Here is a 25,961-nt window from a genome sequence, read left to right as displayed (position 1 = left end):
ATGCCATGATGCCACACACACACACACATTGATGTTATATATTAAGATGCTGATGTGCATGTAAGGAATCTTTATTTGAGGCAGTTGAGTTGCTGCTTCTGAGAGCTTTGACACTCTGAAGATGCATTGATGTTTTGTTTCTTCTATATATTGGCAAAGTGCACATGGAAGTATCTTGTGTGTTTTACTGTATGTGTGTGTGTGTGTGTGTGTGTGTGAACATCCAAAGTGTACAAACATTTTGAATGGATCATGCGCACACACACACGCACATGCAGACATTTCTATACTCATTGCACAAACAGACCAAGGGGAAACGTGTGTTGGAGTGAAGCCATGCTGGGCGGGGTTAGCTCCATTGTAAAAGTTGTTTTGTCTTGATGCCACATCCTGCCACAGTTTATAATTTTGGTACGTGTTTACCAAGTGCTAATCTTGCTCATCAGGTTCAAGATGCATCAAGACAAGTTTTCTGAAATCATTCACAGCTTACAAATCAAATGACTAATTTACAGACTTCACACACCTTTAACTAGCTTGTATCCCTAATGGGGATGTATAGAGTGAACTTGTAACAGGTCTATAAACAAAGTTTGGTCTGCTTTTAGTTCAAGACAGCAGGTTTAGATATTATGCAGCTGATAGACGAGGTTGTTGACATCATATTTTCTGTAATCCATGTAATTCACTTGCTATATTTAGACAGAACACAAAAATGTGTAGCTGATAATCGTTTCACTTTTGTTTTATAAATTGCTGAGCAAATATCATGTGGGCGACTCAGAAATAGGCTAGAATGCATGGAAATCAATGCAAGGAGCATCAGTAGAGGTCAGTAGAGCAAAATGGGTGTGACTTAATGTCCCTTTGAAGTAAATGTGAACAATTTCAGCATGAGTGACAAACTCCTGTCGTTTTCCTCACATTGGCTTCACTGTGTCAGTGCAGGGAAGATCCCATTTTTGGCTCAGACGGAGGGTGTTGAGGATGTAGAAGGTAATGGTTTGAATGCTGATACTGATCACACCAATAACAATCCAGAACAGATTTGAAAAGTGACTGTAGAAGGAGTGTCAGAGGAATACTGTGGAGGATTATCCAAGCAGCCAAGTGTATTATGGAAACCTAAAGTTAGTGTATGGAACGAGTGGTGGATACTTAGGGACCTGGGTCCAGTAAGTTTGAATTTTGAGGTCACTTTAAGTAATGCCGTAAGTGAAATGGCATTTGCACGTTGTCACGGTGAAGATGTCCTTATCTGTGAGAGTCTGCTTAACTCCATGGACTTAAGTGCTACATAATTGCTTCATAATTGAAGTTTTATGCATAAAATGCCCACATTTTCCATATTTTTCCATATTGTTAGCTGTGGTTAGCAGCTAGTTTTGGTCCCTTTTGTTGGTCATCTGATTGGTCAAGAAACTGAAGCTCTGTAGCTACAAACAGTTCAGCCAAATCATGATATCATTTTGAATTTGGCTTAGTTGATACTCTCATTTATTTGCTATACCAGAGTTCTAACTGCAAATAATTAAGCATCAACACAGTTGTAGCTTATGAGCAGTTGCATGCTTGTTCTATTCTTGAGATTTTAATTACACACCTTTCTCCACAGCGGGCTCTGGCTGTGAATGTAACTGTTGTTTGTTGTTTCCAAATCTTTTTTTGGGCACTCCTACCACCAAATACCAAGTACGCATCCAAGGCAGTGGTCTTAGGCCGGATATTTCCCTGCATATTTCTCCGCACGCCACTGATTTATGAATGCCGCTGGCAGCTATAGGAGACATCTCATTCTGCCTTAGCGGCCAACTCCCCCCTCCTCCTTTTACCTCGTCTCCCCACCTCCCCTCGGAATGTGACATTGTACAAGGCTGTGTGTCCGCTATTTATAGTGGGTCACCGTGGTGACACGGTTACCTTTATATCCCCTTTTCCATACAGCGACAGACAGGGTGCCCAAGAGTATCAGGAGTTGGCTCCTTGAGAAAGACGTGTGCTTGCATGGGTGTGTTTTTTCCCTGAGCTGGGTCTAATGATGTTGAACTATGTCCCTGTTTGCATGCAAAGGGCCTCCAGAGTTTTCTTTTTAAGAAGACCGTTTCAGCTCTGACTCCAACCCTCTTATTTATGCACTTTCACTATTTGTTTACATTTGGATGTTTGAATGGACTGTGGACAGCACCCATCAGCATCCGTCTGTAATTGTGGAGAAAAGAGCCACAGGCAGACAGAAAAGGGGTTGACATGTTTTTCTACTCCATAATTTCATGACCCCAGGCCACAGGCAGAAATAGCACCATGACCCAGGCTTGTATGAAGGCTTTGGTGGCTGTCTGTGACTGAACACTTAAACAACACACTCGGGAATGCTCGTATGCATTCTCTCCCTCTTTCTAACACACACACACACTACATTGACATGCACATGTATGCTCATGTACAGGCGTTGTCTTGGGCTCTTTCCAGTTCCAAAGCCAACATTTTTTTACGAGTAACAAAAATGCACATATTCAAGCACAGATCTATGTACTGAAACACACCCGTATTGTTAAATACTTTAAAAGAGGAAAGCCTCTCAATCAGATCATTTCCTTGTATTATCTCATTGGTAGAGGACATTTCGGATTAGTTTTCCTAACACCATTATCTCATCTAGAGGTACAAATCAGACCACCAAGACTTCAATCTTTGATCTTATGAAATTCAGTCCGTTTTTAAGCCTTTTAAAAAAATGAGAACATCCTTTGACTTAAGGTTTTGGCTGCAACACAGTGACATTCTCAGGGGAAATGCCCAGGGTATTTCATTCGGTTATATTCTCATTGAAATAAAATTGTCCAATTAAACCTAATACAATTGGCATTTTTGTAATTTGTTGAAAGGAATCAGGAGTTCTGTTTAATTTGTGTTGAGAGATCCTCTTTGTATGAATATAATTTGACTGAGGCCACATGCATCCTTTGGAGACATAGAGCATTTTGCTGTGCATGAATCTGCCATATCCTGCACTGCATCCTGTGTAAGGGAAGCACCATAGAAAAGAGACTTGAACCCTGAACCCAGGAGCCCTCTGTGTGAGTTCTTACAGGATATTTTCATCTTTCAATCCTCTCTCTTTTCTCCCTCTTCCATCCTCTGAACCCACTCACACTCGTCCCCATGGTGCATTATCCCCCCACATCCTCCGCCTTCTCTTCCTGCCACTCCTGCATTCTCTTCATTCCGCTTTTAACAAATCCTTTCACTCATGCCTTGCTTGTCTCTTCATCTGGCTTATCACCACTGACTTTTTTTCTCCACCGTCTCTCCCACTCTTTCCCCTTCCATCTATCTCCCTGCTGCTTTTCTCTCTCCTCCTCTGTGCCCTCTGCACTCCCTGTCTGTTTCCTTCTCTTCAGTTGGAGGATAGAGACGGTGCTGGGTTTATCAGCGGTGGGGTCCAGTCAGCAGCAGGTCCCGGCTCTGTGGCGTCACGAAGACAGCACGGCGAGACATCCACACTCCGCCGAGAGAGGGAAGAGCAGCGGAGGCTCCTGGCGGACACGCATTCGACGGCCATGGACCTGCGCTGCCGCCTGGAGCACAATGAGAGGGACTGGTTAAGAGAGAAAGCAGAGCTGCTGGAGAGGTTTGACGTGGAGAGGAGGGAATGGGATTGCCAGCTGAAGGATATGCAGAGGAAAATAGAAGTGGTAAGGTGCTCCGAGTGTGTCTGAATGATAATATTTCTGCGTTTTGTCTTGGTTTAATTCATTTAATTTTGAGTTACAGTTGGATTTAGGTAAAAGTAAGTCATGAATGACTGGATAAAGGAAAACTCTGAGAAGTATGTGATGCCAATTCCCAACTTATGAGACTTGTGCATGAGATGTGGCTTCCTATGCAATGAGCGGCCTACAGTGCGTAACGCTTCCCTCCTACACATCCTGTTCACCATCAACACTGTCAAAACAATATCCCCGATCAGTGCAGCTGCAGGGTTTGAGGCAAGGAAGGAGTGGAAGGAGGAGTGCGAGGGTTCTGCTATTTCTCTGATATCTCTGTGTAATTAGACAGAGGCAGTGATTGAGCAAGCCATGACCTGGAGTGATGTAAACCGAGAAGCAACATGATAATAAACCTTCCTGTGTTACATGACAGTAAATATCTCTTGGATGTCTTGACAAAACAAGTTCCTGAAGCTCCAGGAGAAGTCTTCAAATTGCTTGTTATACGCATTTCCCATTATGTGATAAACCAAACAATCAACCATGTATTCAGCAGATTTATTTTATAGGGAGATGACTTGTTAGTCGCTGCCCTAATATAAAAGTTGAATGGTGGAGTTGGATGAGAATAATTAAGCAAGAAAGTATAACTTGATAAGACTGGTCAAAGAGGGAATTATAGCAAATGAATGGCCCAGAGAGAGGGACAAAGGTAAAGAATGAGATAGTGTAGGTGACAAAGCCAGAGTCCAAATCTGACATGCCCAGAGGAGCAGCTTAGTGTTTTGAATGAGGGAAGCCACACAAAAGTAGCTGGAGAGAGTCCTAAAGCACGGGAACAGCTTGCTAAGAAAAGAACATGTGGCTCTCTCATTTGCCCGTCCGAGACCAGAAAATGAGAGAGCAAAGCAGCAGAGGAATAAAGTGGGCTAAAAGGCAGTAGTCCCATCTAGACATAGCGTGATGGGAAGGGAGCCCAGTCAACATGCAATAGTTACTATTTTGGGATTCCACTGGAGGAGGCCAGAGGTTATCCAATTTAATTTGAAAGAATTCTTTGAATGTTTTTTTTAAATCTAAAAATGTCACAAGATTCGTTGCTATGCTGTCTCGACTTCACATCACCCCAAATTAGTTTGTGAGGGACTGTGTGCAGATGCAGTATTGTACTGTTAGTATAATCATATGCCATCCTCTATGTTGTCATAGGCATTCACTGAGAGTAGAGTCAATATATATGCCATACACTGACTTAGGTGTACATTTTTGATCTAATAGATAATATAAAAGAATAGTATCGTTAGATAAAATGTGTTTCTGATTGACATAATTGTTGATTTGTTTAGTGTTATATTGTTTATGCTCAATATTTGCAAAATCAAATGTTGAAATTCATCTTAAAAGAATACACTTTAAATTACAAAAGTACAATGTTCCATTCCACATCGGACTAATCCAGTATAGGTGAAAGAAATGATGACCTCTGTTGTTCTTCTTCCTATTTCTAGCTGTACTGTGACGTGAGAACCAAGCGAGAAGTGCAGGGCAGTGGGAGGCAGGACGACAACGATGATGTGCACAGGCTCAGCATTCGCTCAACCACCTCCGGCTCCAGTCTGCTCAGTGACAACGAGCCGCTCAGCAGCAGCAGTCAGTCAGAACCAAGCAGACATCCACCTTTACCTGGTTTTGGTCACAACAGAGACCTCAGTGGCAGGGATTGTGTTGGCAGAGATGGTCACCACTCCAGCTGCTTCCAAGCAGACAGCCTCTTTGGATATGATATTGGGGGTCAGTTCACTCATTCACAACCTGAGCTGGTGGATGAGTTAAGTTCTAGAGGCACTTGGCAGCAAGACTCAGCCACCGATGGCAAGCAAGCTGTGGATACAATAGAGCTGGAGGCTATGTTTCATGGAGCGCCTGGATGTGGAGTGCCACAGAAAAATGTCTCAAACAGTAATGAAAACAATATCCATGTTCATCCTGAAGAAAAGCCTCTCTGGGCAGAGCTGAGCTACGGCAGCGACAAGAAGAGGAACACCACTGCTCTCAATGCTGTGAGTGATTCAAAGGAAACACTGTATTTATACACAGTTTAGACACATCGGTCTTGTCGTCATTCCTTATCTTTGCTTTTTGCTCTGCTGACACAAACTTGTTTGATCATCGGTGTTCCTGTATTCTCCTCTCTGTCATTCCTTTGTTTCTTTGAATAGATGATCCTCCTTATCTACCACATCCTCAGGTTTAAGTTTTTAGTTTTTTTTAGTTTTAGTTTTTCAACAATACATAGTATCCAGCATGTCTCATTGTATCTCTGTCTCCCCATCTTTGTGTCTCAGGCTCTGAAGGAGATCGCCCGTGTAAGCGAGGAACTTTGCAGCTACCAGGACGAGATCAGAAGGAAAAGTGGGGATAAGAGGTAAATAAATCCCCTTTACTATGTTAACTTCCTGGCGTCAACATGGAACTATGATAATCACTGTACCTGTTATGTCTTGATACAATAAGGGTAAATGCATTTCACTGTTTCATTCTCTTCAGGAATCGATCTGAATCCCTGTGTCTTCCTGAGGAGAGCGAGATGTTGTTCGGCCGCGATAAAACCCGGCTGGAGGTCGATGAAGCTCCCTGCGACCTCAGCCAGATTTACGATGACCTCCGGGCCTTGGAGAGGGAAAACTGGATCACCTTGTCACCAGAAAGCACCTGGAGGGCAGACAGAGGGCCAAGCAAATCCTGGATAGCAAACACTGCTGATCCAGAAAGCCACGGAGAAGCAAAGACAAGCCCTGGATTACTCTCAGAGATTGATACAGAATGTCCAGCCGTCCCTCCCCGCACCTCCTCCTGGAATCTGAGCTCCCCCACTTTTCCTGACACAGAACTTTACATCCCAGAATCCCCCATGATGACAGTGAGGAAGTGCCATAGTCCCTGTGTTCCAGTTGACAAAAAATGTAGCAGCCCATCTATTGTGAGGAAGTTTGAGGCTATGCTACAGGAAAATGAAGGAAAGGTTTTGATAGACGGTGTTGTAGCATCAAGCCCCGTACCTGCTAAATCTGAATGTATTAATAAGGGCTGCTGCCACAATCGCTGGTCCTGTGACGCAAGCAAGTTCACAAGCAGTAAGCTGTCGACATACGGGACTGTCCAGAAAAGCTTCTCTGAAGTCAACATATTGACTGCTGGCAAGAACCTGCGCTCAGATTACTGCCCTGGTGTTGGGAGCCTAAAAAGCCCTGAGCTACAAATACCTCAGATTGTCAAAGAATTACCTTTAGATTTGCTCTTGTCCTCTCTTGAAATACCACCTGCTGGCCCCAACCTCCACGGCTCCAAGAGAAACATAATGCTGGAACAAAAAACAGCTGAGTTCAACAGAACTTTGTTTCAGGCTGAGATGGGCCGTAGAGGCGTAGAGGGACGAGACAGTTTTACAGTAACGGATGCCTGCTCTGTGGGTTCTCCAACTTGTGCATCAGATGAGATATTACCTCCCGGGGAGACAACATTTCAGCCACTTTGTACTGATGTCACCACTAGCGTCATGGGTGTGCATCCTGAAATCGCGTTGTCTCTTTCAACCTCGAATTCCACAATTCAGAACCCCGAGGTCCAATCAAGGCGAATGAGATGTGGTGCTGAAGGCCAAGGGGTAAGAATGAAGCAAGGAATCCCTTCTGACCTTTCATCTGAGCAGCCAAGGCTTGGACACAGCGTGGAGACAACGCACCATTGGGAGGTCAAGCACAAAGTTCAAACAGCATGCGGTCCTTCCAGGAAAGCACAACACAGAGCGGCCACAGAGGCTCTGTTTTCTGAGCCTGTCTTGCCTGCAAATACCCAGCCAGGTCAGAGTGTGGATGGTTCCAGCTCCGAGAATGAGAATCCCCACGGAGCGAAGTCAGTTGGTGTCTCACTCCAGCAGCCGTCTGCTGAGAACAAACAAAGACAGATGACACAGCCAGGGCAGCAGGCACAGCTACGGCATGCGTCGGCTTTTCCTTCCCAGCCGGACTCCTCCAGACCCGGGCCTCGAATGATGAACGACCATCCCTGGAAGGCCCTCACTCTGGCTGCGTACCCACGGCCCGAGGGATCCAGATCCAACTACGGGGCAGTGGAGAGGATTCTGAAGAATTATGAGAGTGCAGCCCGGGCTCACCAGAACCAGAGCCAACCCAACGAGATGGATTCTAGTCCCAACGCCAGTGTCAGGCAGGAGGAGAACGTGACCGAACTGGACATGCTGGACATTGACCCTCTGCCCTTACCTCCCACTCTGAGACACACACAGACTTCAAGCTCCTCACAGAAGCACACCACACATGCACAGTTCAGCAGCCACAGTGCCATGGGTGTGAAAGAGGTACATCTAACAGTGCAGGTGGGTAGAGTCTGAAAAATACAGTCTGTATACACACTTTCACATGTAAGCACCCGCCTTGCTGCTCAGCAGGTGTGCTATTCACCGTACAGATGTTAACATTTGGAATGAAAAGAGTTGAATGCATTTTTTTAGGTCATTACACCAGTAGACCTGGGTGAACTCGCACATTTCGTTCTGTCTCATTCCATTCTGAAACACTAAGCGATTGCCCTTGACTGGGGACGGCTCCGGTGGGAATGTTGTTTATTTCTGGTATGTGCTAAGAGACAGAAGCAGGCCAAAGCCTCCATTATAATCTGGGCATCTGGGCCATTCTATTGCTTAAAGGCTCGTGACAAAAGGAACTGGCGGTGTGGCATATAAAGTACTTGCCACAGGAGATTTATCACCCTCAACAACATACTTGTCTTTCATCTTCCAGTCCTTCCATGGGGCCTCGTAGTGGAAGTGTTTTTCTGGCCTTTGTGTAGTAATTATAGAAGTATCTGCAAGAAGCCAGCTGACTAAATGCCCTTGGCAGAGCTGAAGTGATCACGCTGCTTTAAAGTCATGCAAATGGTAAAGAAATCGGGGGAGCGATTATCAAGCCCATTTGACTTCATGAAAATAATTTAATTAGAGGCACCGCTTTAGTTTAACCTTAACCGAGGAGTACTGTCCAAAATACAATGCTGTACCGAGTACGGTATTCCACTTCAGATGCTTTTCTCTCGACTTAAAAGAATAGGATCTACTTGTGTGACCTTTCCACATGAGCGTGTTCCTGTTTGAAATATGCCTGTTGTTTCCTCCAGGGTCAAGAAGACTTCAGATGGAACACGTGACAAAATGTAAAGTATCTTGAGTGTGTGAGTTTCAATGTTGATGGAACGGTGTGATAATCCTAAATGGTAATTCATTTGTTTCTCCACAGGAGAACGACGTGACCTCCGTCTCCTCCTCAGCTCAGAAGAACTTCTCCAGGCCTGCCCGTCCAGCCAACCGACGCCTCCCCTCCCGATGGGTCAGCCGCTCCCCCACTTCCTCTTCCTCCTCCTCCTCCTCTCCCTCTACCACCCCTGTTGTGCCTCCATCCTTCGCCCTCCAGAAACACAGTTCCTCTTTTACCTACTCGCACGCCTTTCACATGGAGACTGTCATTATTTGACCTCCACCTCCCCGTATGATTGAACCAACGAGAAGCCCTCAGCGACAACCTCAGAACACTGAACGTTCCTTTTCATTGCTATTGTACATACCACACCCAGACTGCTTCTCCACTCCTACAGACTCAGAAGTGCTTTAGTTCACCAACTCACCTTTTAGAATGTATGTGGCATCCAGCAGAGACTAACTGACCAAGGATGCAAGGAAAGGATCTGAAGCAGCTTCACTTATTCAGCAGTGTGCTCCGATGAACCCGCCTGATGAACCAGGCATCATGCGTAGCCTCAGAGGACAATGAAAACGCGTCATTCATTCATGCCAACCATCGGAATGGATGTCCTTTGCTCTGGTCTGGATTCTAGCCTGGACTAGTGTAGCCTTGCAGATCTGCCAACAGACCTTCTGCTACTGCTTAGTTCTATATACTGCATTTACACCTTTAAAGTCATACTTGGTCATATTCAAATGATCCAAATACTTCCAGACAAAATGAAATCCAGAATGATGTATTAAATACGTCCTGTATTTTGTGCGCAACATGTTTTGTGTACCTTTTGCACAAACTATCATGTTTCATACACAATATGCAGCATCATGGATTCATGGATAGAGATAAAGGCAGTGGAGCAGAGAGTTCCCCGTGGCATCACTCTGTGCTGAATTAAGCCGTGTTAGTTTCTGCCTTCTTGAATATGTCCTACAGTACATGCCTGGACTGTACCTTGCCTGTGACTAAAACACTTTGCTTTACATTCATGACTGGCTTTACATTTTTCATTACAGTAACACGAAAATGTGAACGTGAGGTCCTTTTTTATAACTTTGTACCAAAGGCTGGTTTTTTTTTCTGCATTTTCCTGATTTGAAAATGAAATACATTGTTTGTGACGGCATTTATTTTTGCTGTCCCACCCATTGCTTATGTTTTCCAATCAAAATGTATGTTAAACACTGTTCACGAGAGCCTGCTTTTGTGCTTAACATAAATAATGATGCTTATGTAAAACAGATTAAAAGGCCTTTTTCTACTTTTACTAATTCTGAATGGTCACATATCAGGACATTACTCAGCTGAGTAGTACAGTCAGTTTTGTGGGTGAAAGTGGTGAACCATATGATGAAGGTGATACCTTTGCTGTTCTTTTTGTGTAATAAACATAAGGACTTACATATTTCTCCTCTCTTTTCACATCACATACCAAAATACCTACAGTTGCACCATACTTGAACAATACTGTATGTGGTGTTGTCATGCTGTGCAAGGAGCATTATTATAAAGTAGTATTTAAGAAGTTGAATGACCCTTTAGACAAACCAGTTTAGTCTTATCTAACTTGTGTGTTTTGATTTTCTCAAATAATCTTCAATGATTGAATTGACACACTACAGGTTAAGCCGACCTTGCCACTGTGCAGTTGCCTTGCCCCAGTACAGTGCTCTTCAATCCCACAATAGGACCAATAAGTCCTCAACATCAATCAAACATGGCACAGTAATATCTTTGCATCGGGAGGAGTCCTAGGTGACTGTTGGACTCACAAAGATGAAGCACCAGAACCAAACGACTGTCTGGCTGCTTCAATCTTGTTGGCGGACATCTCTGGTGACACTGTGATCTCTGCCTTTGAGTGATGGCTGCAGAGCTACGTGACGGGAGCAGAGGGAGCGCCTATCTCTTTGATAGTGTGGGTGTGTGTTCAGTATGCATGCACTCCTCCATAAATCCTTCTGCATTCCTTTTTCTAAATGTGTGTGATTTTTGTTTGCGTCAGATGGTGTATTTGTGTTTCTGTCTACAACATGAAAACACTACTTTACTGCACTGTTTTTGCACTTCACACACACACATACTGTACATGCCCATCGCCTTACATAAACATTAAGGGACAGGCACACACACACAACCATACACATCCTTACCCTGAGAGGCATGGACACCTAACCCCTCACCCTGAAACCTGGCACCCCCAGGCTGACTGAAATAACAGGTGCAACAATGTTATGGTGCCAGAAATCCTACCCTGGCGCTGATATAAATATAAATATTGTCATCCTTTCCTGATGCCTGTAGCTTTGCGCTGTGTTGGCTGCTTCACACTGTTTTCCTGTGTCAAGGCTGGCCCGGAGCGTGGATTCCCAGTGCTGGCCTGTGCTCAAGTCTGGAGGTTTCCAGATGCTGAAACCATTATATAACCAGTACAAACTGTTTTGATTCTAATGTGGCTGAAAACACAATGGAAAGTGTATATGGAACAATATTTTAGCATGCAAAACATAGAACACAGGTCCAACCAGAGACAGGGGTCTAAACCAGACTGTTGTATACATACAGCCATTGACGCCCCCAATAAAATTCCAAATCCAAACAGACACACAACACTCATTGGCCACGTACACGGTTTGATCTGATTTGATTGGTGTAGCCCAAAACAGGTCCTTTCTGTAGTCCTCATCCTTTTACAGCCTGATTCAAAAGAACTGAGATACAATTTTCACTCACTATGGTATGCATAATAATTCTAATGAGCAGTTGTGCCCTTTTGCTTGTTGACTAGTGTCAAGCCTACATTTTGGCCTGCAGCTTTCTGCGTGTCCACAGCCTTGTTTGTTTTCTCCCCAAACAATATAATGGTAAAGCTTGACTAGCCTGCAAGGAAGCTCATTAGCCCTCTGTCCCCTGCAGTGCATAGACAAACATGACTAGCAAGTTATATTTGGTCATCGGGTGTATCCTTGCAGATTATTTCCCTCTAATGTCAACCGAGATTAGGATCATGTTAGATTATTTAAGAAGGGTTTTGAGGTTTTTGAGTTGTTAATGAATAAGCACATACCTCTTTTGGTGTATTACACCATATTATGGTGATGTTTTCAAAGTTTTGGCTTGGTTTCAAATACACAACACATATTACAGTAAATAGTCACATTTTGTGGTTCAATGGTTATGCAATGTGAGTTGCTACCGACACAACCATGTCGCGGTGGAAAAGTGTTCATTGGCCCTCCACCTCCCCTGACCTAGCTCCCTACACTCCTCAAAGGAAACCTCCAGGCCCCTGAGAGTCTGTGGCCCCTGCCAACCTGCCATTCTTCCTGCCCTGAAATAGATCCTTACTGGCACTCATCTGCGTGTGTGTGTGTGTGTTTTCTTATCTCGGTAAATTGGTATAGAGCCATGCTGACCGCAGCGCATTTCCTGACTTCCTGTGGAGCCCCAGACAGCTGCATATCGATCAGTACACTGATGCATCACTTTAGAGGCCACATACAGTACACACACAGTCACACACAGAAACACACACAGAGAGAGATACAAGCAACGACATTTGTGCATGCATCTCTCTCTCTCTCCCTCTAACCATTAGTCACTTTGTAATTTCAGACAGGCCTCCATTATCAGCTGGAGTCTGCGGCTGCATCACTGATATCCAGACAGATCATAAAACAGCAGGGCTGACTTTAATCAAACAGACAATGCTGAGCGGAGGATGAATGGAAGTGGACAGGCACAGTGAGATAATGGTTTAAGAATGAACTTTTATAAAATAATAAACTGTCTGGACAGAAAGCCATTCCATCACACACCTACCACACATTAAAGACTACTATGTATGCAAATTCCGCTAAGCCACCATGTCTTCCAGGTGCTGCACTTGTCAGAGTGATATTTAGAGACAGGTTGCAGGCTAGCTGACGTAGCTTAAAGTACTGTTCAGAGCAAGAAGGAGAGTCAGCGTGTCTGGAATGCCTGCCTGGGATGATTCACACCGACCTTTTTGAATTCCTTCCCCACTTTTAAATAGAACAGAGAGGTACTTTTGAGTCTATCGCAGTCTTGGATGCAGTAAACCGTGTCCTTTCATGTTTGTGGTACAGTCATGAATCAAATTGGTTTGACAAATATATATTGTATATGATCAAATCACTTACAATGGTGCCACTGTGTCTAATCCCAGTTAATAATGGTATATGAATACAGTACAAGACACAATCACTTTTGCTACACTTAAAGGAGAGATACAATGCTCATTTCCAGCTTCATGCATTTAATTTAGGGGTTCTACAAGAACATGATTACATGCTTAAATGTTAAAATATATATATATATATATATATATATATATTTCTCATACTGCCCATTGCTACAGCGCCTGTATTCTTCCTCTGTCTGATAAACAACGTTTGAGTGCCTGTCTCTTTAAGGCCCCCCTGCCGAAAATCCCAGTCTGCTCTGATTGGTCAGTTTTTCCAGTCTTCCCATGGATGTATAAACCCTGAAGCTGTAATTCCACAGTTTGGCCTCTGTGTAATAATTTGCTTCAAAGCCTTGTGCTATAAACCCCCTTAAAGCTCCCATAAAGCCACTATCTGGGGCCCCTTATAGCTACTGTATGGCAGCTGGATACCATTAGGACAGTCAGTTAGTTACCTCAACCATACATACACTGTTCTCATACACATACACGTCCACACACAATGGGCCTCGATGAGCTTCTTTGTCTGGGCCCCTATTGTGTCTTGGATCACAACTGACTGCTAGTCTCACTTATTACAAACATTTTCTGATAGTTAGCAAAGGAGAAACAGAGAGAAAATGGTCTTTTCTCATACTTTCAGGGTCTCTAGACACATATTTATTTTGAAAAACCAAGAAAAAGTGCATTTTGCATTTGTATTTGTATATGTCACCATTAAATATATTTTAGACTTTCTCAGCATGTCTCTGGAATCGTCAAAGTTTGTTTTCACATATATATTTAGGGCTGTGAATAGCAGCAGAGGATGTGTGGATTGAAGAGAAGCATTTATGCTCCCAGTAACCATCGATCAGATCACAGGACAGGAAGTGTCTCAACGTCCCTCTTTTTTGGCACATTTCCCTTCCTTTTCCTGCACATCTCTTGGTCTATAAATCATCCTCTTGTTCATGTGAGTTTAAGTTGGTCTCACTGTCTGAATGCTCTCATTTCTTACTCTCACTCACTGAGCATTACACTTATCTCGTATCTCACTTTCCACCTATACTTGTACAGATCTTTACAAACCTCAGTATTCACACGGAGGCTTTGGTTATACTCAGACAAATTATTTCAATAACACAAGTCTGTGGTAGTTTATGTATCTCTGTTTGCACAGTAGGCGAAATGTGATCCCAGAGCAATTCACACTTTTTACTGCCTTCGGGAAAGGTGGTAATCTCTCATATGATATATATGTTTCTAGGAAGAGTTGAACAAGACCATTTGTCAAAGATGAGTTGCATCTTCGAAGGATGCTTTTTAATGGCAAAAGTGGAAAGCTATAACAAACAAATCCTAATCTCATTTTGATATAATTCCAAACCCAATATTTGATAGCACACATATATATTTTCTTTGACTGGATGTCAACACAGTGTTAGACTTGAAAATGTATCACCTTTAAGATTCAATCAGCTCACTGGTGTCAAGCAAACAAAACCTGCTATTTTGCTGTTTTACCTTCACACAGACACAGAAGGAAAACTTCAGTTGACAATAGGCTATGTTAATATTACTGTCAGCTGCCTCTGCCAATGCTTTATTATAACTCGTAGGTGTTATTTAAAGCCCTCTGTCAATACTACTGAATAAGGACATGTCTGTAGAGCCAGTTCCTCAGTATTCTGTGTTTACAGACTTGTGACAGACAAAGAGCAGATCTCTCTGTGCAGTGCATTGGCCCATGATAAATAAGATTGCATGCTGACAATAAATTATAGCTTGAAGAGTGTTGTGTCAAATGTATGTGACACAATATCACAATTACATCATTTTAATTGATATATCTGCCTTTATGCAAGAATTGGCAGAATACAAATTAATCCCAAATCACATTTGCTGCGTGACGGTATTACTCCGCCCCCCCGTGGGAACGTTGTGGAACTACATGTGTGCGTTGCCATTGTCTACTTCCGAAGAGCTCCAATTTCCAGACGGACGAATTTCAGAGTAACACCACACGACCGTCATTTAGCAAGGTTGGTGCTTGCATTTTTGTTGCTAAATGGTTTGAAATTGTTGTAGCGTCAAATTGAAAACATTTTATGAAATGCATTATTTTTCTACGGATCAAATGGACACTTAAACATCGCATGACATCCATTTTTTTTCCAAACAACATTCAACGGTGTAACGTTACTGCAAAACAAGAAATTGTAAAATTGTTGAAAACTTAGATGAAAGGCTACTTATGAATGGATTTTGTAAGATTGCTTCCTTATAGCCGTAGTTTCACCAGCAACGTATTAAGACATGAATGATGGATGTTTTCCATTTAAGATGAATGTAACGTTATAGCAGTACAGTACAGTAGTTTGTCATATTTAAGGAAAGCTAGCTACCTTAAATATTTACGTACATACTTAACTTTCTAGATGTCAGAGGTCATGGTCTCACTGGCCCCTCAATAACTGTGGTTCATCACTGTGGTTCAGTGAGTCAGGTTGAAGTTGGGTGGAGCTATACTGGTAATTGCGTGATGTCACCAAACTGTGTGTTAAGATACAGTCTATGGTTAAGAGGCCTAAGTAGGCGACACAATTAACGTTAAGTGAAAACACCTGTGTGTAGTGGATGAATCATAATTCCCATTCATAGCATGAAATGCTGCAATGAGCATATTGTTCACAGTAAGCGCGTCTTTATAAAACACCGGTTGTTTATCCTGTAGATATTGTGAGCGAACAGATGCATCACAGCAGCACACAGGTGCTAATAAAAGTGTTTGAATTCTATTTAACTGCGTCAGTGCCAGGGTCTTGGTGTTGTGCATGCTGACTCACTGTCACGCTGTCGTGGCTTACGGACAATGGAACCGTCATTAATGTTATTAGTAACACTTCTCCCATTATTACGAGTCAAAAGGTCTGCGGTGAAAAGAAAAAAATCTATAACTGTCCCAATTCTGTCAAAGCTTGTTGGGATTTATTTGATTCTGATTTGTTTTTGGCCAGTCAGCAGAGTATCTTGGCAATGATCCCTGTCCTCAAACGTTGATCCTCCTCATATATGCCCGCCACCTTTTTTTAATAGAGTAAAATGTGTGAAGCAGTGGAGTTGAAAGTGAGTATTGTCTCCCACATTTCTCCGTCTCCATGCTGCAGCAGGATGGTACTCTGTGCAATGAGGCGGCAGCTCCTGAGGAGCAGCAGCTGTGCAGTCTGGGCCAGGTAAGGGAGACGAACCAGCGTTGTTTACCACCATGCCGGACTGTGGCAGTAAACAAAGTCATGAATACAAGAACATCAAGTCTACTGAGTTGAACCCACATTATTTGTTCACAAATCACAAACAGGGACAAGTCTAACAACCAAAATGCATTTCTAAGGTGCTTGGATATGCAAAATGCCAGTATATGAAAGTAATACTTTCTCTCATTCTGACTCATGACTAAAATGAGTCATAATCAGATGGTTAATTTCTTTGTGTGACTGTGTACCATGCCATCTGATCATGTAAAGACAGAGGACATTTATGCTGTCTAAACCTCCTGGTAATGTACCATAAGTATGTTGTTGTAGCAGTTAAATGAATCATCCACAAACTGCTCCTGTGTGTCTATTACCATCTGTAAGAGCTGGATCTGTATATTGATGAACTTTATACATGTTGTTCCTCGAAGGCTGCTGCTGCAGAGACAGAGCGGTGGTTGTGTGTACTCCAGCGCCGATGGCTTCAACCAGGAGGAGATCACAGGGAAGCTGCAGGCCTTTCCTGGAGGCTCCGTTGACCTGCTCAAACAGGAGTCTGGCATCGCTGTGCTGACCATCAACTACCCCTCCCGCATGAATGCCGTCTCCGGTAAGGCGACGGTACATTTAACACTGTATATTTCCCCATTGATTAGTGCAGAAATAGTATTCTCAGTATGAAACTAATTTGTGCACAATCACAAACATAAACACATTACAGCCCAGTTGTATTTTTCCTTCCTCCCCAGGCAGTATGATGGTGGAACTGGAGGAGAGGGTGAGCCAGCTGGAGAGATGGATGGAGGGTAAAGGCGTCATTGTTCAGGGCGCTGCTGGAACTTTCTGCTCTGGATCGGACCTCACTGCTGTCAGGGCGATATCTAACCCACAGGTAGCAAAGCAGAGCTATTCTTTAAAGCAGAGGGTTCTCAAACATGTTGGGGGGGAGAACATTCTCCAAAGACCTAAGGGTATGCTTACTACCGTTTGTACTCTTAGATGCCATTGGAACTATTTGTATTCTAATGCTTCTCAATCTAAATAATTCAAACCTTTTTCATACTGATTAAAAGAGCGCCATCTCAATTTAAATCAGGTTAATGCCACTTTGTTTTGCCCTCATGTTCCGGGTGCTTTGTAGTCAGATGCTGCTTTGGCCTGGCTGGCTTCATGGCTTCGTTCATGACATATTTTGGTCCACCTTCGCTGTTCCCAAAAAAACTAAACTCTATTTAACTGTCATCATATTTCCTCAATGTGGCCAGTTTGGGCTTAGTGTCACTTCACGATGTGGACTGCCGCAAGCTAAGCAGCAGCAGGAACGGTGCAAAGCTACCGTGGCTAATGTGGGTGGGACACAATATTCTTGTTTTATTGTCATCATCTGTAGATATGCGTTTTTTAATGACACAGCACAATTTATGAATTTATAGCTAATTATTTGGCTGACCCCCTGGCAGAGGCCCACTGTGAGAATCACTGCTTTAATTAAAGTATCTTTTTGCTGTTGCTATCTGCATACTGATGCAGTCAGTCTGTCTGCCTGCATCTCTCTCTCTCTCTGCTTTTGCCTTGTAGGATGGGATGAAGATGTGTATGTTCATGCAGAATGCTCTCACAAGACTACTCAGGTATTGGGCTCTCATTTTCCTCTCAACTAAATCAGCAGCAACCAGTTTGAGCTTAAAGGAGTTAGCGTGTAGCTGTTACATGATGTGCACTACGGTATGCTGACAGAATAGTCTCCTCAGTGCAGGCTGCCTCTGATCTCTGTCGCTCTGGTGGAGGGGAAGGCGCTGGGAGGAGGTGCAGAACTCACCACTGCCTGTGATTTCAGGTAAATAAAAGAATACACCCGAGGATCTCTTTCACACCTTCACCTTTCATCCAAAGGTTTTCTAATGATCTGACTTACGTCTGTCATCTGCGTCTCACAGGTTAATGGCATCTGGCAGTGTGATCCAGTTTGTCCATAAACACATGGGCCTGGTCCCAGGCTGGGGCGGCGCCGCTCGACTTAGCCGCATTGTCGGAAGCCAGAACGCCCTGAAGCTGCTTGGTGGTTCTCTAAAAGTGGATCCCGAACTTGGCCTGCAGATTGGTCTGGTGGATGGAGTGCTGGAGGTCCCCCGGGCAGAGGAAGGTGCAGGGGTTGTCCTACAGCAGGCTGAGAACTGGCTCAGCCACTATACGGAAGGAGCTGCCCCAGTGATCCAGGCTGTGAAGAAGGTAGTGTTGTCAGGGAGAGAGCTCCCTCTGTATGAGGCTCTGAGGACTGAGAAGGATGTTTTTGGGACGGTGTGGGGCGGTCAGGCTAACCTGCAGGCTCTGGCTAACAAGTCCAAACACAGATGAGCTCCTAAGAGCTTCTCAGATCAGCTAAGAAGCCCCGTTCAGGTCAAAATTGTGTTGAGAACTGCTACAGACTGACTCTTAATTTACATCAACAAACTTAGTCCTTTGATGTGCTGAAGACAGTAACAATGCTGCTCATGTAATGTGGACTCTGGGAATATAAGGAGTTGCGTGATGAAAGGTTTCTTCTTTGTTGGTAAGGACTACGAACTTTATCATTTCAATAAATCAGCTGGGGCATTGCCTCTGATACAATAATAAGAGATCCGTCGTTTGAGATATTTTTTTTTCTCTTCAAGTGACATCATACCAACATAACTGTGAATATGCTGATATGATTCAATGGGTATTAATGTTTTATATTTTCAGTATGGATGAAAGCAAGGACCCAAATAACTCTGTTCTCAATCTAAATCCCTTCTGTCCTCATTAGTCAAGCAAATTAACTCCTGGTCTGCAGAAAATGTGATTATGGTAATAATTAGATCATGGCCAGGCTGAGCCTAACTGAAGCAGACCGTTAGATACTGATGAGGAATAACAAGCATGAGGCATCACGTGTGAGTGTAATCCTGCTGCACTTCTTTCCTCTTTACTGCAGTTTTGTATGTTAGTGTTGGCGTTTCTTTGTGGCCTTGATCATCCCCACTCTCCCTCCGCTCTAATGGGAGGTTCTTACTGTAGCTGTAGGTAAGAGGGATTATTTGGCTGATTTTCAGTACTCGTGCACAATGGCTCTTGTCGATGCATGTGGAAAGATGCTGAGGCACAGGGATACATTAGACAGTTCAAATATTTATTTGTAAGGTTTGGCACATTTTTCATGTCGCACTTAAAACTAGCCCATTCCGCAAGTGAGACACTGCAAAAGCACAAAACTGCACAGACTGAAATGTCAAGAACAGGACGGATCCCTGGAGGATGCCCGGCCTTTATCTCCTGTTCCCCCTGCAGAGGTCATGTTTCCTGGGCAGACACCCAGCTGGAGTGCTGATAGCTGCCGTGGTCAGAATACCAAATACCTTCAAGGTGAGGGAGGGAAAATCAAGAGTTGGCGTCGTTATCATGTACAGCACATAAACACTTTATATGGTGTCCAATGAGATAAAGAGAGGCTGTATTGCATAATGTGGGCACTATGGATTGGATTACCAACTGTATCTTGTTACACCCGTTTTGATCATGTGCTTAAAGCAACTTGAGGAAACCACAATGACTTTGCCTAATTCGGCACTGAGCAGTTTTAGTATGTGTGCTTAATCAAAGTCTTATTTTGGATGCTTTGTTAAAAGAATAGCTGTTGAATATTTCAGCCCTGTATGCAGTGGGAAGGATGATTTATTTTCCCCTATAAAAATATCCTGGTGGTACTGTGGAGAAAAAGGGGTGAAATCTGACTTACAATGGGCCCATTGATAGTTCTACTTATGCAACACTTAATACTAAATATAAAAAACTGACATGTACCCTATCACACGGTAAATGACAAAGAATATACCAATAATCGGACAAGAGCACAAACATAATTTTAGGATGATGAAATGACAATTTATTCTTAAATTACAAACCATGTAACAAAAAAGTTGCCAAGCAAAAACTGTTACACAAACTTTATTCTTCAGAATGAAAAGTCTAAGACTGAAATATAAAAAGGACAACTTGAAATCTCTGCAGTGTGGCCAATAGCGTCATGTTACTGTTCTCTGACTGCCTCAGACATCATACAGATTTACAACCATAAGACACAAAAAAACAAATTAAAAACATAAACTCAACACAAAAATATCAATTATCATCATCCTGCTGACCAGTAGTGATTAAGTAACTCTCTCTTCAAACATGCACAAATCACAAAACTTTAGAAACACACCAATTGAGAATACTTGAGTCAGGGACAATAAGAATACTCATGAGGCTACAGAGGCCTCAACAGCTCTCAAAATGAAAACACTGACACTTCACATTAAAATGCCAATTATTTAAAGCTGGGAAAGGCTAAAATCAATTCAAGATGTACTTTTATAATTCACATTCATTTAAAACAGGATTTGTAATTAATACAGATTTTAGTAGCCTTAGGTTAATTGCAATCAAATCAAAGACAAACCATCAGCAGGTAGCCAGATAATCCTGTGGGCTCTTGAGTTACAATGTTGTAGCACATTAATTGAATAGCAAAGTACTTTTATGTTTCCTTTCTTTATCTGGATAAACGACCGAAAGATTTTCTTCAAACCACAATCTGCTCTGAAACAACACAATTGCCAAAGTCAGCGGATAAATGTCAGAATTCTGAAGGAAAGCCTTCATAATTAGTTCAATCTGAAGTAAGAGAAATCAGTTGGGTAGAGTGGCGGTTGGGAACTAGCTATTATCAAGGATTAAATTCTTTGCAAGAGTAGTTGGATGACTTGAGCTCTAACGAGCCCATTTCTGTGTGCAATGTTAGCTGAGAGAGTTAAAGTGTAGATGATTAGAATGCAGCTGTTCGTGATCATGATAAAGAGATCCATTGTCGGGAGTAACATCCCCATTTATGCTTTCTCCCTCGACTGTCACAGACCTGACTGGACTCCCACAAACCCCTCTGGGTAGGAGGAGAATCAATTTCAACACCAGACTACCTTGGATAGGCAGACGCAGAGTGGAAAGTCATTTTTAAACTTTTAACTTCCACTTCTGTGAAATTTTTCAAATAAACGTGATATGCCTGCAACCAAATGGCAAAAAGTGAGCAGACTGATGGCAGCTGAACACCACAATAAGTATGCTACCTCACATGATGTGCTGGATAGACAATTATGAGATGTCCCGGCTCACAACAACATGTTGTATCCACCCGACTCATTAACGAGCCGTGCCTCCCGTCAGTACTTGCACACGCAACAATACTTCTACTGCTCTATATAGTGGATGAGGCTGAAAACAAACCATACAGATACATCCAGATTATTGTGAGCAAAATAGAGACACCAAATTTGATTGCTAAAATATTGTTGTTTACCTAAGAAACAACATGCGAGTACGTTATGTTTAATTTCTTACCCACATCTGATCCGTGACAGAGTAAACGACAGCATACAGTGAGGAATAAATTAATGAAATGGAACATAGCAATTTGGTGTCGATGGCATCGTTGATGACTTCACACTTCAGTCACTGTGCACTGGCCATCGGGCATTCTGGACCTTCCACTGCTACTGGATGAAGAAGGAGGCGAGGCAGACTCGGCACCAGGAGGGGATCTGTCCTCTGGATTCAGTCTTTGCCCCCGCGGCCTGTCCTCAGAGGGCTCTACACGCTCTCCATCTCCCCCCTCGTCTTCTTCATCATCGCTCCAGTCTCCAGAGCCAGACTCATCCACAGAGGTGTGAGGGTCAGAGGACCTGGAGGGTGAGGCCTCCTCTTCCTCATCTTCTTCCTCGCCTTCCCCACCCTCAGACCGCTCATGAGAAGGTGTGGGCCTAGTGCTGATTTGCAGTTGGGAGAGAGTATCCTCGAGAGTGGGGCTGCTGTTGCCAGGCTGACCACCAAGGGAGGTGGGAGGTCTGGCAGTGGCTGGAGGGGCTATAACAGTAGGGGGGATACCTGTAACCTGCTGCTGTACACCTGCCACTGTCATATCCGCCCCATCAGCAGAGTTTTCTCGACCGGCTGCCCCAATGGCCGCAGTAACACCATCAGTGTCGAGGCGCAGACCCGCCACTCCCTTCTTGGGGATATCCAAAACATCCCTCTTCATCTTGCGCCTACGACCGTGCTCATTGCGCCTGTACTGCACCATGTTCTCCAAGTCAGCTACATACAAAAACCCAGCAATCAGCATTTCAGCGGTTTTCTTGCCCTTGGAAAAAGCGTCCTCCAGCTCGCGGCTGGTTCGCTCATCGTACTGCCACCAACCATTACGGCCCTCATAATACCAGGCGTGATCACTTGCTGCCCCACCCCGACCTCCCGCCGATGCCTTCAGCTCCTCCGGAGAGAGAAGTGTAGGCCTTTCCAGGAAGTCGTCCGGTACTTCCTGTCTACAGAGAGCACAGCGTTTGCTCTGCCAGGATGCTCCTTTCACACACAGGAAACAGAAGACGTGATGGCATGGCAGTTGGACTGGGTGGGAGCAGCTCTGCAGACAGATGGCACACTCCGGTACAGGCAGGGCTGGGGATGAGTTACTGGAGCCAGAGCATGAGGATTCTGCACTGTTCCCACTTCCACCGCCACTGTTGTTGCCTTTCTTACTGGATGGAAGCGAGCTGACAGAGTGGTCTACCTCTCCACAACTAGCCATCCTTAGGAAGTACTGAGGAAAGGGGACAATTGTAAATATGTTTTATAGTGAGCATGTTAGGATTATAAAGTATAGTTAGATAAATAATCTGCAATGATAGCACTATTTTACTGCTGGTGTCATGATCACATTTAACACTCAACTGTAGGTCACGGTCACTAAATAGTAAACAGTCCAAGGATGAACAAACTAAGAATTCTAAATATCAAACGATACTATAATCTATATGTCATCTTTAACCTCAAACAAGGCTGACATTTGATACTTACCAGAAGTGCCTTAACACTGATTTATCATGAGGAGAGCTGATGGACCTTCAAGCTTGCAACTGCCTAAAGGGAAAGGAGCAGGTGGTGAAAATGTAGTCATTTGTTTTCAGACTGAAAGTAAGTACAATTATGATAAACAGTATCAAGCCATTTCTTATGTAAACGTTATCCGACAACGGAAGCTTATGTGACAAACAAGCTGGACTTTTAACCAGATGCTAAAACGGATTACCATTAGCTACTAATAAGCGTTAATTAACTTAACGCTAGCTATGACTGAAATGTTACTTAAGTCTGTGGAACAAAAGGGCTGCTCTGTCAACTGTCTGACCACTACAAGTGAACTGTGTCAGCTAACTAGCTAGCTAACTGTTATACGTTTGTGCATACCCAGCTGGCTTATGGACACAGCTAACGATACTCGAGTAAAAACCCACTGCTAACGATCTAGTATTGACACCAACAGGTAATTGGTGACAGTCTATTAGCAAACTAGTTTAGCTAATGTTAGATACAAAACAGCTACGAAAAGCCGAGCAGTTTGTTGTTAACCTTCAGTATAAACACAACACAACAGCGGGATCATAACAATACGACCTGTTGTGGCTAACGCTGGCTAGGCTATGGTAGCACTCTGACTCCAGCAAATAGACGGAGTTCATATGACGGCGCTAGCTTATTTTAACAGGGCGACACAAACTGCAAGTATTTTCTCACGACAGAGACAATGCAACGACTGCGTGGGTACCGTACCGTTAAATGTAGCTGTGTTAGTCTTGTGCGCAGTTACAAGTATTCGTGTAACGGCGCTGGTTTCTAATGCTAGTTCACCGACCTCCAATGTTAGCAGGCTTTGTTTTCCTCCGAAAAAGGAGCTAAGATAAAGACGACGACGTAAGAGTACGCGCTGACGCAGTCTGACGTAAAATCACGCGACCCTTATATTCTGCGCATGACAGTTAGCTTGATTTCCTGTTGGCTCGTGGCTAGAGGACGTTGGTGTCACAGACGAGAGGGGCTCAGCAAGCGTTTTTACTTTCCACTAAAGCAAGAAAAGAAGCAACAAACAAAAATGTTTGCCCGTACCGTGAGACCGACCGTGAGCCTGGCTCGAAGCCTATCCACCTCGTCACAGAACAACGCCAAGGTTGCGGTGCTTGGAGCGTCAGGCGGCATAGGCCAGCCGCTTTCTCTGCTCCTCAAGAATAGCCCTTTGGTGAGTCAACTCTCCCTGTATGATATTGCCCACACCCCCGGGGTGGCTGCAGACCTCAGCCACATCGAAACAAGGGCCCATGTGACCGGCTACATGGGTCTCGATCAGTTAGACGCTGCTCTGCAGGGCTGCGAGGTTGTGGTCATCCCCGCCGGTGTGCCCAGAAAACCCGGCATGACCCGCGATGATCTCTTCAAAACCAACGCCACCATTGTAGCCACCTTGGCCGATGCCTGCGCCCGCAACTGTCCCGAGGCTATGATCTGCGTCATCGCCAATCCTGTCAACTCCACCATACCTATTACATCAGAGGTCATGAAGAAGCATGGGGTGTACAACCCCAACAAGGTGTTTGGTGTCACGACCCTGGACATTGTCAGAGCAAACGCCTTCGTGGCAGAGCTTAAAGGCCTTGACCCAGCTCGTGTCAATGTACCGGTCATTGGAGGTCATGCTGGGATTACCATCATTCCCCTCATTTCCCAGTGCACACCAAAAGTGGAGTTCCCTGCTGACCAGTTGGCTGCTCTGACCAGCAGGATCCAGGAGGCCGGCACAGAGGTGGTCAAGGCCAAGGCCGGCGCTGGATCTGCTACCCTCTCCATGGCCTATGCTGGTGCCCGATTCACCTTCTCTATCCTGGACGCCATGAACGGAAAGGAGGGTGTGGTGGAATGTGGGTATGTCAGATCTGAGGAGACAGAGTGCAAGTACTTCTCCACACCTCTTCTCCTGGGGAAGAACGGCATTGAGAAGAACCTCGGGCTGGGCAAGCTGACTGCCTTCGAGGAGAAGCTGGTTGCCGATGCCATGACTGAGCTGAAGTCTTCCATCAAGAAGGGCGAGGATTTTGTGGCTAATATGAAGTGAACAGGGGGCATTAAGTTAGTTGAAAACAAAGAGCTGTTGTGAATGATATTTTTTTTTCTGTCTTAACTTAAACGGCATCTGGGTAAATCTCAAGATCTGTCACAGTGTTTCCCCTTTTGTTTTTGTTTGGTCATCTTTATTCAGAAATCCTGGTTTTAACCAAGGTCCTGTATATCATCTCCTTACCTTTTCAAACATGGCTTTATCTTGCACTATGATTACTGTACTGTGACTTATATATATATTTTGCAAATGTCAAATTTAAACAAAATTTCATATATTTTCATGTAAAGCCTGTATTAACAGGGATTTATCTGCTTAATGACTGAGGAGGAAATACTGTCATGCCTGTTGATGCAAATAGATGTTGAGAAACTGATAAGCAAAATACTCCACCAATAAACAGTTTAGCTTAAAAAAACCCGGATTCTTTATTTCTTGTTTTTTCTTACACAAATAGTTTGACTGTACAGCTGAAACACTGACCACATTTTTAGG

At 43.8% G+C, this 25,961-nt stretch overlaps 3 protein-coding genes across 5 annotated transcripts; 2 read left to right on the top strand and 1 right to left on the bottom strand.

Annotated features, from left to right (window-relative positions):
- The first annotated feature begins 15,222 nt into the window (after nt 1-15,222).
- On the top strand, nt 15,223-19,081 carry echdc1 (enoyl CoA hydratase domain containing 1). 2 transcript variants are annotated; one of them, XM_076081472.1, is made up of 7 exons: nt 15,223-15,253; nt 16,379-16,444; nt 16,897-17,075; nt 17,215-17,357; nt 18,044-18,096; nt 18,222-18,302; nt 18,403-19,081. In XM_076081472.1, the coding sequence occupies exons 2-7, from the start codon at nt 16,383-16,385 to the stop codon at nt 18,818-18,820; spliced, it is 936 nt and encodes a 311-aa protein (XP_075937587.1). In that variant the 5' UTR covers nt 15,223-15,253; nt 16,379-16,382; the 3' UTR covers nt 18,821-19,081. The 2 variants fall into 2 exon arrangements, with proteins under 2 accessions (XP_075937587.1, XP_075937586.1); XM_076081471.1 differs by lacking the exon at nt 15,223-15,253 and having other exon boundaries at nt 15,263-16,444.
- A 1,262-nt stretch (nt 19,082-20,343) lies between these two features.
- LOC142938130 (E3 ubiquitin-protein ligase rnf146-like) lies at nt 20,344-24,281 on the bottom strand. Of its 2 annotated transcripts, none has more exons than XM_076081357.1 (3): nt 24,131-24,281; nt 23,378-23,440; nt 20,344-23,120 (listed from the first exon to the last, which is right to left on the bottom strand). In XM_076081357.1, exon 3 carries the CDS (start codon nt 23,106-23,108, stop codon nt 21,966-21,968), a length of 1,143 nt encoding a protein of 380 aa, XP_075937472.1. In that variant the 5' UTR covers nt 23,109-23,120; nt 23,378-23,440; nt 24,131-24,281; the 3' UTR covers nt 20,344-21,965. The 2 variants fall into 2 exon arrangements, with proteins under 2 accessions (XP_075937472.1, XP_075937473.1); XM_076081358.1 differs by having other exon boundaries at nt 24,213-24,274.
- A 59-nt stretch (nt 24,282-24,340) lies between these two features.
- On the top strand, nt 24,341-25,884 carry mdh2 (malate dehydrogenase 2, NAD (mitochondrial)). Its single transcript, XM_076081359.1, has one exon. It carries the CDS (start codon nt 24,450-24,452, stop codon nt 25,461-25,463), a length of 1,014 nt encoding a protein of 337 aa, XP_075937474.1. The 5' UTR covers nt 24,341-24,449; the 3' UTR covers nt 25,464-25,884.
- Nucleotides 25,885-25,961: the final 77 nt, after the last annotated feature.

Source organism: Anarhichas minor, unplaced genomic scaffold (assembly GCF_050575085.1).
Source record: "Anarhichas minor isolate MPS153535 unplaced genomic scaffold, ASM5057508v1 ptg000080l, whole genome shotgun sequence".
In the NCBI taxonomy this organism is placed as follows: domain Eukaryota; kingdom Metazoa; phylum Chordata; class Actinopteri; order Perciformes; family Anarhichadidae; genus Anarhichas; species Anarhichas minor.
The sequence above is the reverse complement of the archived record's forward strand: the minus strand, read 5'-3'. Positions and strand labels throughout refer to the sequence as shown.